The 14,098-nt window shown below is 33.4% G+C and overlaps 1 protein-coding gene across 1 annotated transcript; it reads right to left on the bottom strand.

Annotated features, from left to right (window-relative positions):
- Positions 1-7,340: 7,340 nt before the first annotated feature.
- Positions 7,341-10,236, bottom strand: LOC145127461 (uncharacterized). Its single transcript, XM_079062654.1, has 2 exons — positions 9,589-10,236; positions 7,341-7,505 (listed from the first exon to the last, which is right to left on the bottom strand). Exons 1-2 carry the CDS (start codon positions 10,234-10,236, stop codon positions 7,341-7,343), a joined length of 813 nt encoding a protein of 270 aa, XP_078918780.1.
- Positions 10,237-14,098: the final 3,862 nt, after the last annotated feature.

Below are 14,098 nucleotides of genomic sequence, written 5' to 3'. Positions count from 1 at the left end.
TATTTATATAAAAGGTAGTTTTATATAAAAGAGATATTTATATAAATATATAACTAGTTGTTTGAATATAAGAATCACTTTATATGAATGATAGCCTTTTATATAAAGTTGGTATATATATTTGTACACTAGACATATAATGATGAAACATCCCTTGGTTCCACACATTAACCATAAGGCTGAAAAATGGAGGAGACAAGGCATGCATGCCTTGTCTAATCCACCACCATGCCTAGCTAATCTCGAAATTGGAAGAAGAGACAAGGCATGCATGCCTTGTCTATTCTTCAAGTATGCTTGTCTCCATACCTTAGGCTTACTTTATGTAAGACACTTAATTAATTTTGGCTAGTATAAAAGCTAAGGTATGGAAGCATAAGAACTTACTTCTTGGAAGTTTTTAAGCTTCTTTCTTCCTCTTCTTTGGCTAGCAAAACCGAGAGCAAAAGTGCTCCCAAGAGGCTGCCAAATTTCGAAGTTAAAACATCCTTCTTCTCCTCCATTCTCTTGCACTTGATGTTTAAAAGAATGTCCCTTTGTTGCTTCACCTTTGAACATATATTTGGTATATATTTCAATGGCTTATTAACAACAAATTACAAGTGAATACTAGCATGTTTTGATGGTTCCACTCTTTCTTGGTGGATACTTGTAGAGAACTCTTGCTTTAGAGTTTCATGTCACACTTCATCAACTTCCAACCTCTCATGAGGATCAAAGTCTTCAAAGGTTGTTATGCTTTACCTTCTATGGTTGTTTTAATCTTCCTAACTCTTACAAAATGATCCTTGGTGGGTAAAATAGTTTTAGTTTTATTCAACATTTTTAAAGCTTCCGTTGTCAATTTTACCGGTTGTGAAACCAGATTTTTGAATAAAAACCCAACAATTGGTATCAGAGACTTGTTTGCAAGATTAGTTAGATTATTTGTTTAGTTGATGAAATCTTTGTTTTTGGAAAACATGGATGGTTTTTCTTTGCAAGAAAAATCCATACATATTTTCTATGACAACTTTAAAATGTTTATAATTGTTATTTTTTGACCAAAAGTTTACATGCATCCTTTTGGTCATAAAAGTTGTCTTAGAAAAACAAAGAGTTGTTTTATATATTTTTGAGTATATATGATGTGCATAAACTAGCCATGGACCTTTGTGTTGTTGCATGTGTTGATTTATTTAAAATGGTTGTAACTATTTATTTATTCATGTGGTATGTAATAATTAAATAGGTAGTTTTCTTTTGTTAATTTTTATAAGTAATAGATTAGTTTTAGAAATAGTTTATTTTTGTAAAAATGTAACAAGAATGAAGATGGTGACCATTTTGAAGATCAAAAGTTTATAAAGTTGATTTTATTAAAGTTTCTCAAACTTTATAAAATTAGTTTTATAAACTTGCTACAAGGTGTTGAAGCAAGTGGGAGCACATGAAGACTTTACAAGATAAATGTCCCTTATGTCTCTTTAGGAATGAACTTGATAATTTTGTGATGGCTCACAAAATTATTACTAGTTAATGGCTTGGTTTATGCACATATATTATAATTGTTATGCATGCTTGTGATGTTTTATGTTTATGTTATTATTATTATGTTATGGTTGATAAATTAGTTTTTCAAATGCAAAATAATATTTGAACATAAATAAACATCACAAAGAGTTTGGTTTTAATAAAATTTACCTTTTAACATAAGATGCTAAAATAGTTTTACAGTAAAACAAGCTTTATCGTTAAAACTAGTAACCGGTAAAATTTTGGGATTAAAATTGTATAAGTTTAAAATAGAGATTTGTAAACTTATCAAACTCCAAACCTTATTTTATAAAAAGAAGTTTTATTAAAAGGTTTGCAAATGTTAAAAAGCGCTCAAACGATATAACTTAATACTAGTTATTAATTTAAAACTTTGATCGCGTCAATAATATAAAACCGGGTTTTATATATAGAACATTGTTAAAGAATGTGATTTGACATGAAATAAGATTTTTAAAAGTATACCATGGTTTATTGAATGCATGCAATAACCATGATATAACATGTTTTTTAAACTAGAATTATAAAAACATCAAAGACCCCTTACAAACCTCAAATCTATGCAATCCTTTTTTAAAGAACACTCGCACGTCTCTTGTATGCACTATTGGGATAAAGGATACCTAACCACTTAGTGTTATCTTTTGATGGGCGAGGTGTCTTCGCGATTTCTATAACCAAGTTATAGGCCGATTACACAAGTTTTTCAAATTGGATGATTTGATCGGAAATCTCTTGTGATAAAGGATACCTAAGCAAGAGAGTTCTGAGGCATAGATGAGATCAAACATGTCTAATTAAATTTGTTATTAGCGATCCCATAAATCTAGGAACTATATGGTAAGATATAATTGATAATCGATATCTACCGGGTTGAATTCGGATAGATGGGATAAATGATACCTAACTATTTATCTGTTTTGCAACTTGGATCCTAGACTTTGATAATTAATGTTTTTAGAAACTAAAATGGTATTAATTATTAAAGATTAAATATTGAAAATACTAAATGAATTTTGTAGATATATAATCCACTCTCATAACCATGAAATGTCATTTCTCTTTAAATGACTTAGTGAAACAATAACATTAAATAGATACAACTTCAATGAATGGGTTCATGTCTTAAGAGACAATCTCATGAGAGATATGAAATTGTATACACTTAAATGTCCTAATCCTAAACAAATTACTTTGAGTAATAGACCTAAATATGTTACCTAGTAAAGGCATCACTGTGATGCTCAAGATGCTTCTAACATCAAGCTAGGAATAGTTATTCATGACTTCTAGGAAGTCTTGAATAATTAAAGCATATATCTAAGGATGTAACAGGACAAGCAATATTCCAATAAATACAGTGATATTTTATTAAAGCTAGTTTAAACAATGGAATAATGCAAGGCTAAAAGGGTCACCTTGTGTGATCTAAAAGGCCTATGTTTTATGAACTAAACACCTTTAAGCCCAAGAAATTCAATAAGGCCCACATAGATGGATCTTGTTTCTTTTGTGAAGAAACTGGACACTGGTAGAGGAACTGCTCCTCTTATCTAGAAAGAAAGTCTGGAAGAGACTAGTACTTCATGTATCTGCGGGATAAAACTTATACTTTTTGTGTAACACTCAAGTATTTGGTACTTAAATGTTAATCTAATATTTGTAACTTGATTGCAAATATTTACAGAAGAGTAACTAGCTGAGCACAAGCAAGTTGGAACTACACTCTCGAAGTTTAGTTTATAATTTATGCTTAGAACATAAATTGCTTGTAATATAAAACAATGTTTGTTTTGGAACAATGTATGTTTTAAATTTAGCATGTCTAAATATTTATGTCTCAGTTATTTATTTAAATGATTGATTATTTACTTGATCGTTTTTCATGACGATAATACTCATATCCAGAAATGATTGACTTCTATTTCTGAGACTAGATCTCTTAATAGAATTACAAAGTAAATATCAACATTCTATAAATAAAATTAAGTTCTATATGCAAGCCCTTTTGACTTAAACTTGTTTTAAATCAAACTTATCCATGACATTGCCATCTTTATTGTATAAATGAAATCCACATATTCCAACTTCAAGAAAGGGATCTTTGAAGGCAAATAATGTAGATTATTTGACATATGTGAATCTTATTTATATATAAAAGATTCCTAATAATATTTTCACTAAAGTGTAGAGAAAATAATTATTAAGGAACTATACACTTTGGTGTATGATTTCCTTTCTATAGAATGTCTACGATTAAGCACAAGATACAACCCACTAGTACCATCTAAAGCCTTCATGATGATAAAGGGTAAATTAAACTTTACTTGATATAGTTTACTTTCTAATCGGTAGAAGTGTCCTCCTTTTAACTTTTTTGGAATTATACTTCGATCACTATTAATTGTATCTAGAATACAAACTCCAACTAATTACATAATTGTAGAATATTTTAAAAAGGGCATTTATATTATTATATACAAACCCACCAAAAATAATTTCCTTTATTCCCCTGAAAGCTGAGTTAGCAGAAAGCAAGCTTCTAATGACAAAGCAAGTGGGAGGCACATGGAAGTTGAAGTAGTTCAAGAACCATAGCCTGATGTAACAATTGTTGGCACTAAAAATTGTTAAACATGAATAATAGCTATTCATAAACACAAATTGTTCACAATAATGGTAGAAATCATATATGACTTGAGAATTGTGGAATCATTGATGAGTTCTTGATGGCTTCTAGTTAAACCATCAACTACCAAAAGGATATATCAGATCTTGAATCTGACAAATGACTTAAAGTCATGAACATTGAGGTGTAATCCATGTTTAATAATCAAGTATGGCCTTGATTAATCTTTCTCTCTATAGCAAGGCTAGAAGGAGTAAGAGATTCTTCTAGGAAGAACAAATACATGGATAATTATACACATTTAGTAGTACTTGTTATATAAAGTTTTTCTCATACTCATGTCATTGACTATGGTCCTTATCATACTCATGACATTGACTATGATCAAACCTTTACACAAGTAGCTATGAAAGGATATTATTTACTATAACTTCATATTCTTAATATGAGATATAGCAAATAGATTTCAAGAAAGACCGTTTTTCTTAATAGACATCTACTAGAAGATATCTATATAGCTTAGCCTGGAGGTTTTCTTAATCCATGTTATCCTAACCAAATGTGTAAGGCTTAAGATCCACCTGTGGATATAAAGCAAACATCTCAAGGTTCGAATAGTCATTTTAATATAAAGATACAAGGTATGCTTTTATATCAAAATAAAAAGGAACATGTGTGTTTACTAAGATCTAGTGGGAGGATAGTGATATTCCTAATCTTGTATAAAAGAGACATACTTAATAATTTGAAATGACATTCCGACTATGCAAGGTGGTTTTCACCTTGACTCGGAAAATATTTCTAAAATGAAAGTCTTAGGAATGACAAGATACATTCTTGGAATGTAAAATCTATAAGAGATAGATAAAGATGAATGCTAAAGGCTTTAAAATTCTTTTGCATGAAATGACAATATCTTGAAAGAGGTCAAGATACAAGAATCCTTTGGAAGATTCTTGACATTGTCACATGACTCCATTTTTGAGTTTGTCTCAAATGGACCTGGCACATAGGTTGAGCTAGAAGAAATGATTTATATTCTATTTTCTTGACAAATGAATCCATCATTTATGTCATATCATGAGATACAAAATTGAATACATGGTTAAGTCACTAGATGACTGTGAGAACATTCTACGAGTACTTAAGAAGAGCTAAGAGAATGTATATGAGATAATTAGTTTAGAATAAAATCTTAATGTAAAGAGCTACATAGGATTTTGATTTCTAAGTAAATATAGATAATTATGAATTAAAATTGGATTATGACTTCATTTTGGAATGAAGAGTAAGTTTAGTTGGAATGAGGTCCAAGCAAAACATAATGACACAATCTACTACAAAATAAGAATACACAACTTTTAAAGTTGAAGTCAAATATGATTGGATGAATGAGTTCATTGAAAAACTATGTTGATTTCTGCCATTCAAGGATCACATAGAAATCTTTGTGATTTCGAGAGTTGACTTAATCAGGCTAAGGGACTCTATGTCACGAAAGAACACCAATCAAATTCTCCAAGATATTTAACTATACCTAGAGTAATAGTCAAATATGGAGATATAGTATTCGCGAAATTCACACAAATTAAATTTAGACGAACCCATTAATAAAGTCTTTCCTTTTAAAGCTAAGTATGAGTGGTCACACTTAAGCCATAAGACTTTTATTATTCTAGAAATGGGATTTTGGTTTGGATTTAGTATTTGGATATTGGAACATTGTAACAACAACTATTAAATAATGTTTTGATATACTGGGATATGATCATTACATTAATACTTGTTGTGTTCTATATTAACATGTTTAATCCATGAATAATCTTATTATTCTAAAGGTTCATAGTCGGTCATAATTGTGGGAGCAATTATGAAGTAAGACTAATATGAAATGGATTGGTTGACTCTCACTAGATGAAAGTAGGCAAGTGGTTGTAACCAAGTTTCATAGGTACTTGTCAGAGAACTAGTACTGAATGGACCCTAATCAAGATCAACTCATAGATCTCAGTCATGAGTGATACTTGATTAAAAGGTACTATCTTTGTGTCCTTAGCACCTGAGATACATAGTGGGACTTAAGTATAGGGAGTACTGTGCTTTGATATGGCCAAATGTTGTTCCTTGACCGGGCAGTTATAAAAGTCATATTCGGGTATGGTGTGAACTATGCAAGAGACTTATGTAGTCAAGATGAGATTTGTTCCTCTTATTCGTTGAGAGTTAGACATCTAACGCGCGTTACCCAAAGTTGAATTACAAATGAGATTGATTGCGATCCAAGGCTCATGTTTCAACAGGATGTCTGTAACAAAGGGATAATTGATAAACTTACCTTAATACATCAATTGAAGCTTAGAGCTTTTGGAATTGGATGTTGATGAATGGCATTCTTCGTCATATGTTATTGGGGGTAGTGAAATGTTGCTAGATGTTCACCACTGTCTATATCAATCTATGATGAGTCTTGTGCAAGTGGGAGATTGAAAGATCTAGTATGCCCAAGAGTCATTATAGAATAATATTGCTAATAATATATGATCCTATAGGGTCACACCATATAGCAAGTTACCGTCAATTGATTATTTATTAGTATAATTTGATTATTAATAAATATATCAACACTTGTATTTAATTGGAAAATTATTATTTCATGGAAATAATATTTTACTAATTGAGAATTTATTATTTGTGGAAATAATATTTATTAGAGAAATAACAACTTATAAAATATATCATAAAGTATGATTATTTATAAGTTATATTTATATCTTTATAAACTAGTTAGAGTTTATTTATATAAAAGGTAGTTTTATATAAAAGAGATATTTATATAAATATATAACTAGTTGTTTGAATATAAGAATCACTTTATATGAATGATAGCCTTTTATATAAAGTTGGTATATATATTTGTACACTAGACATATAATGATGGAACATCCCTTGGTTCCACATATTAACCATAGGGCCGAAAAATGGAGGAGACAAGGCATGCATGCCTTGTCTAATCCACCACCATGCCTAGCTAATCTCGAAATTGGAAGAAGAGACAAGGCATGAATGCCTTGTATATTCTTCAAGCATGCTTGTCTCCATACCTTAGGCTTACTTTATGTAAGACACTTAATTACTTTTGGCTAGTATAAAAGCTAAGGTATGGAAGCATAAGAACTTACTTCTTGGAAGTTTTTAAGCTTCTTTCTTCCTCTTTTTTGGCTAGCAAAACCGAGAGCAAAAGTGCTCCCAAGAGGCTGCCAAATTTCGAAGTTAAAGCATCTTTCTTCTCTTCCATTCTCTTGCACTTGATGTTTAAAAGAATGTCCCTTTGTTGCTTCACCTTTGAACATATATTTGGTATATATTTCAAAGGCTTATGAACAACAAATTACAAGTGAATACTAGCATGTTTTGATGGTTCTACTCTTGCTTGGTGGATACTTGTAGAGAACTCTTGCTTTAGAGTTTCATGCCACACTTCATCAACTTCCAACCTCCCATGAGGATCAAAGTCTTCAAAGGTTGTTACGCTTTCCCTTCTATGGTTGTTTTAATCTTCCCAACTCTTGCAAAATGATCCTTGGTGGGTAAAATAATTTTAGTTTTATTCAACATTTTTAAAGCTTCCGTTGTCAATTTTACCGGTTGTGAAACCAGATTTTTGAATAAAAACCCAACACTAGGTTTGTTTTTTCTATAATGACTTTCTGAATGTCACAAAAAATAGGTTTGAAGATTAGCTCGTCATGTGTATTTGGCTAACCACTTTTTTGTCTAAATGATTTTCTCTCTTTGTTTCCTCAAGTCATTCATTATTGTCTTTAACTTTCTGAAGAAGATCGTCTTTTTCTCTGATTGCGTTGTAAGCGTCCTCATACAACTTTCGACATGTGCTTCTCGAGCATGCACAATAGTCTCCATCTCTGTGGACATCCTCGTGTACTTGATGGGGGATTGGAGGAGCTTGAACTTGACCCCCTACACTTATGTGAGATTTTTTACTAGACATGCATTGTCGAGCAAGTTGAAAATTTGTGTAGAAAATGTAATGGCATTGAGTAGGTTGAGATTTGGTGTGAGACATGCAATGTTTTAACAAGTTTATATAATGGTGGTAAAGAGTGGTATGTGTAAGGTAGACAGAGAATTAGGTGAGATAATAAAAATGAGTTTAGTGGGGTATTTAACTAATTTTGGTGAGATATCTAAGTACGTATTTTATAATGTTTACCTATTTATATCTAAGTATGCATTTTGGTTTCATACAACACATCATACCACAAACTTAAAATTTGGTGGATCATAGTGTGTATTTCGATTTTAGTAAATCAAATAAGCAATGAAAGCAATTAAAACAATAACACTAGGATTAAACATTGGATCTTGATTTCAGTCAGTTAATAGCAACCATACATCAAAAGAAGGTTTAAGGAATACCTTGTCAAGTTGTCAATAAAAGGAAATATGATCCAAACTATAATCCCTATGACAATATCGCATCCCTTGACCAACAAGTAAAAAAGAAACCCTAATTATGAGCCTCGAAAAAATCGACTTGGGTTTTACTATAAACCCAATGGGTTGACGATCTTGCGTAAACCCAATGAGGTTGACAGTGGCAAGAGAGAGAGAGATAGAGAGAGAGAGAGAGAGAGAAATGGGAGGAAGAGTGGATGACTTAGGATTTTCAAAAGGAGCATATGATTTCCTTGATTTTGTCTCCCTTGTATAGGTACAAAAATCCTAGGAAATATTATTACTTTAATGTCTTCAAGATTATCCATTTAATTCAAATAATATTAAAATGATCATTTGGCATTATCCTTTTATTTATACACTTAATTAATTTATAATTATGTATTAAACACTTTAATAAATATTAATTAATTAATTATTTTCTAATTATTTATTAGCACGTAATAAATAATAAATTAATCTATTAATTTCTAATTATTTATTGACGCTTCAATAAATAATAAATTAATTTCCCCACATATATTTATTCTTGTTTTTCTTATTAGGCCAAGTGTATAGGTTGTGTCTTCCTGACAATTACTAAGATATTGTGAACCCTTGGGTTCAATTTAGCCCCATGTAAGTTGTGTGTGGTTTAATATATAAAAAATATTATATCAAAGATTTAAATTTTAAAAAAAAATTTAATGCAACTGGATTGTAACACACACTAGGCAGTGTACCTAATCGTGTAGCAGTATAATTGTGGCAAGACCGAGTATCAAACACCAGGGAAACGAGTATGATTTTGAATCAGAAAATAAAACTATTAATTAAACTAAAGACAGAATAGTAAAGTTGATCAAGGTCTGCGGTGTTTTTGATTTTAGTCTTAAGAAAAACACCCATGTGAAACGAGTGAAATTGTTGACTATGAACATAATATAATTCTTATGATGTATGCTTGCCATCGTCGAGGGACCACAGAGGTCAATATGAAGCAACTCCAAAGGTTCAGTGATGGAAGAATCAAGTACCAAAGGATGACTTCCCTTGGTTTGCTTTCCACATTCACAAGCAGGGCATAAAGTGTCATTGTCAAATTTGAGAAGAGGCAATCCTCGCACCATCTCTTTGGTAACCAAATTATTGATGTATCGAAAATTGAGGTGAGCAAGCTTCCTGTTCCATAGCCAGCTGACCTCGGAGACAGATTTTGACGGAAAACGCAGTTGTGGTTTACCGATGACTAAAGATATGTCTAATGGGAACATTGTTCCAGCAGTCTTTGATTTGATTAGACACCGTGATCTATCTTTCGTCATTATGTAGCTGTATTTTCCATCAAATTCAACGTGATGAACAGCTCTGCAGAGTTTCCCAACACTGATGAGATTGTGTTTTAATCCTTCGACATAGGCAACTCTTTGAATTGAGAAGTTTCCATTTCTCAGGACACCATATCCTTGAAAGGTTCCATTTGTATCATTTCCAAAAGTTATGTGACCACCATTTGTGATTGCCTTAAAGTCACGAAGGTATTCCAACCTTCCTGTCATGTGCAAGGAGCATGAGCTATCTATCAACCATTCTGTTTCGTGATCCACCTCACACATTTCCTGTATTATTATTTAGTTAATTTGGGCACCCAAATTTGTAACACCCGTGTTTCTGGTCTACGCAGTAGTATGATGATGTAATAGTCAAGGTCAACAATTGTAACTCGTTTTGAAGTAATAAAGATGAATTAATTGAATGTTTTGTGATTTTATGTACTTATATACTTGTCCATAAAGATATAATAAATCAAGAATGAAAATAAACGTCAAAAATAAAATGTTAGATAAACCCGATATCTATGAAGCAAGTTGTATTGGTCGTGACAAGTATTTCAGACATATAAAGAACGCCGAAATCCGAGTTATAACGAAGAAGTTATGACCTGTCGAAGTTTTACGGCTAAACCGACACGACACCGCGTAACGTAAAAAGTGAATTTTTTATATACTGCTTTTTAGCCTTAGAGATCTAAATGAAAGTTGTAGTATACGTTAAACCGAGAGCGTGCATAAAAAGAACGCCCAAATGTGACTTCGTATGAGGAAGTTATGATTTTTCTAAGATTTGGCATAGCAGTACACAACCCGTAATTCGAATTTTAGATCGATCGATTTTAGCCAACACAACCTAAATGAGAATTGAAGATCTCATTAATAAGAGTTCAACGATAAAAAGACAGACGAAAATGGAGTCCGTATGTAGAAGTTATGAATTTTACACGGTCGTTAAACACTGTAACCTTCTCATACTGTTAAATTTAAAATCGGTCAAGAATTATCCGATAGAGTTAAAAGTAGAGTTGTAGATCTTGTCAATACTACGCGTGAATATAAATAACGTCGAAAACGGAGCTCGTATGCGAAAGTTACGGGGTTTAGAAGTCGGCAGGGTGCTGCTACGAAGGGGGTGACGTGGCTGAATCTGGGCCATTGCTTTCTCCCCAAGCCTTGCCACCAGATGGTGACATGTGGCACCAAATCGACGAGTTTGAGGCCAAAACTCGACGAGTTGAGCTGTGTTTCAGCCTATAAATACCTTGCGAGATCACCTTCATTTCTCACACCAAAACCCACTTCCCTCTCACTCTAACTTCTCTCTAAACCTCCCAAAACCCCTCTAAAGCCCTAGTACCCTCAAGGTGCTAGAGGAAAGCCCCGGAGCGCCCGAAGGCTCCGAGAAAAAGTGCTTTTCGGCTCAGAAGCTCTACTCCAGCGGAGCCCAATTTTTAAGAAAAACACGCTTTAAGTGAGATACGCCTACCCTACTTTAAATATAGCTTATATTTAAATTTAATATCATTATTATGAACCTATAAATAAGATTTATCAATGATTCAAATTCGTTATATTGATTGAAATACTTACGGAAGAGGTGTCTAGAATGGCCACGTTGGGTTTGGTTGTTGGATTTCAGAAAAGCTATATGCCGAAATGGTCCTGCCTCCCAACTGTCCTGCCTGGCTGATCCTTACTTGATAGATCATGTAGTAGACTCTGAGTTAATGATGAATCTAGACTAATAATTAGTCGCAATGAATGCTAAAATAAAATCTAGTGGTAATGATACTAGGCTTCGTCGAAGGAAAATAAATTAAGCGAAGCGCTGTCTGAGTTCGGAGTCACCACCTTAACAAGTGAGTGCATAGTTACTTTCATCTTACACATAGATATGAAGTATTTTATATAAATTACGTGCTATGTGTGCATATTATCTGTTTACCAGATATCTATGCCGGACGAACGATTTTATACATGTTTTAAATGATTTAAACCGTATATGTATTTTATATATACAAATATGTTGGGTAAAACATGGGTAGATGTAATAGATGGTGTGTGATGAAATAAAATGATGAGAGACCTCGATGTTGACGATGATCCAGTCATCTAGAGGAGTATAGATGATGACCACAGACTATTCTAGACAGTCCAGTGGAACTCTAGCATACTCGTAACCAATAGATGTTTGTGAACGATGTGTTCACCGATGTACTCCATCCCTCTTATGGTTGCCTTACGGACATTTGTTGGTGAGGAACCCCCTTAGCAGTAGTATAAATCCTGATGAAAATAATTAAGATAGGTCCCTTATGATAGGTGTTTAGGGATGTAAAGTGAGGATAACGGGAATGGGTAATTGGGATGATTGATTTGATGAATCTGATAAACTATTTATTGTGGGTTGAAAACATTATGTGCTCACCAGGCTCCCAAGCCTGAACCACTCAGTTTCTTGTATTACAGGTAGTGTCACAAGAGCATAGTTGGATGACTTGATGAGGGATTATGGATTATAGGCCAGTAGATATAAATAAATGTTGTAAGGCCTATGTCGTTCTATTTATGCTTTTGATCTGTATTGACGATGACATCCCGAGGTTTTAATATAACGAAATACATATCTTCGGAAATGCTTTGATAAATCTTTATCATATTTTCTTTTGGAAACAAATTCCGCAACACTTTTCTTTAAAAGGTTACTCTAATTTTTCAAACAAAGCATAAACAAATCGGTATTTTCTGGCCGTGAAATTGGGGATGTCACAGTTGGTATCAGAGCATTAGTTTAAGCGAACTAGGAATTTGTAGGATTTCTAGACTTAAACTTAGAATTCTAAGCGATGATTGTGAGATGAGTGTCTACTATATTTTAGACACGAGCACTAATTTATTTTAGGAAAGATGCCTAAAATGCTTTTATGTGCTAAATGCTTCATGTTATAGCTATAAAGATGCCTTATATGCTATTACTTGTTCGGATCCATGGTCTATTCTTGACCGGATCTGGAAACCTTATTTGTTCAGGATTCTAAGCGTACGACTACGATATTAGAACTAGCGTGTAAAGTTTCAGAGTAATAAAGAGAATTTAAACGTCTATCGTAAATAAAGATCTAAATTCGCCTAATTTGGTGTATAGATCAAAATGGCAAGAACCCGAAGTGGAGTCAGAAATGTCAATGCAAATGGCAATCAGCAGCCACATCCCCAAGTGATTGAGCAAGTGTCTGTAGTAGCACTGCACCTGAGCCAATCACAATGGTTGGAGTACAAGCCACGATTCGGGCTATGATGGCTGAACAGAGGGAAGAGATGAGGCAGATGTTGCACGAAAATAAGGATGAACCTACTATGCCCATTATGCAACTTGAGCTGATCGTTAAACAGTCAGAAGAAGGGTATTATAGTCGCACCGTGTGTTAAGCTGGACCCCAAGGGGTAGAGAGGAATGACCCGGAAAGGGGAATCGACAGGGATGGGCGTATGAATAAGAACTTCTTGGGTACCAAACCACCAAGTCTTTCTGGAAGCCCAAAACCAGTAGAGATTATAGACTGGATCTCCGAAATGGAGATGGTATTTGAGAGCTGCAATTGTAGCGACAACCAGAAAACCGTCTTTACGGTTAGACAACTGAAGACCGATGTTTTAAGCTGGTGGAATTTATTAGCAGATACGATGCCACGAGGAGAAGCTATGAAGATGTCTTGGGAAGCGTTCATGGAACAGTTGAAAATACAGTACTGCTCCGAAATAGATATGATAGATCTAAACAATGAGTTCCAGAACTTGAAGTAGGGAGAATGAGCATTGATGACTATGCTACTGCATTCACCGAGAAGATGAAGTTATTTCCATACTTGGTGCTGACTGAACTCACCAATATAGAGAAGTTTGCTAACGGATTGCCATCAGACTTTAGCCCAACAGTCAAAATGGCAAGCACGTTGAAGGCAGTCGTTAGAACAGCCAAGAATGTTGAGACGGAGTTAAGAGAAAGGGGTCTGGAGAGAACTGAGGTTAGTGAGAAAAGGAAGTTCGATGGATCTTCTAACTTCAACAAGAAAAGTAAATTCTCGAAGTTTGGTTCGAAGAAACTCGGAGGAGGAGGTGAAGCGAAGTGGTGCGAAAAATGCAA

The sequence above is a fragment of the Lactuca virosa genome, chromosome 7 (genome assembly GCF_052849685.1).
Source record: "Lactuca virosa cultivar CGN04683 chromosome 7, Lactuca_virosa_CGN04683_v6, whole genome shotgun sequence".
NCBI classification, from domain to species: domain Eukaryota; kingdom Viridiplantae; phylum Streptophyta; class Magnoliopsida; order Asterales; family Asteraceae; genus Lactuca; species Lactuca virosa.
The sequence above is the reverse complement of the archived record's forward strand: the minus strand, read 5'-3'. Positions and strand labels throughout refer to the sequence as shown.

Bases quoted from the DNA above. Each gene is read 5' to 3' on its own strand.
- LOC145127461 (XM_079062654.1), bottom strand. From the start codon at position 10,236: ATGTGTGAGGTGGATCACGAAACAGAATGGTTGATAGATAGCTCATGC. The intron at 7,506-9,588 runs GCAAGCATACAT...ATATGTTCAAAG, and splicing joins TCTGTGGTCCCTCGACGATG to GTGAAGCAACAAAGGGACAT.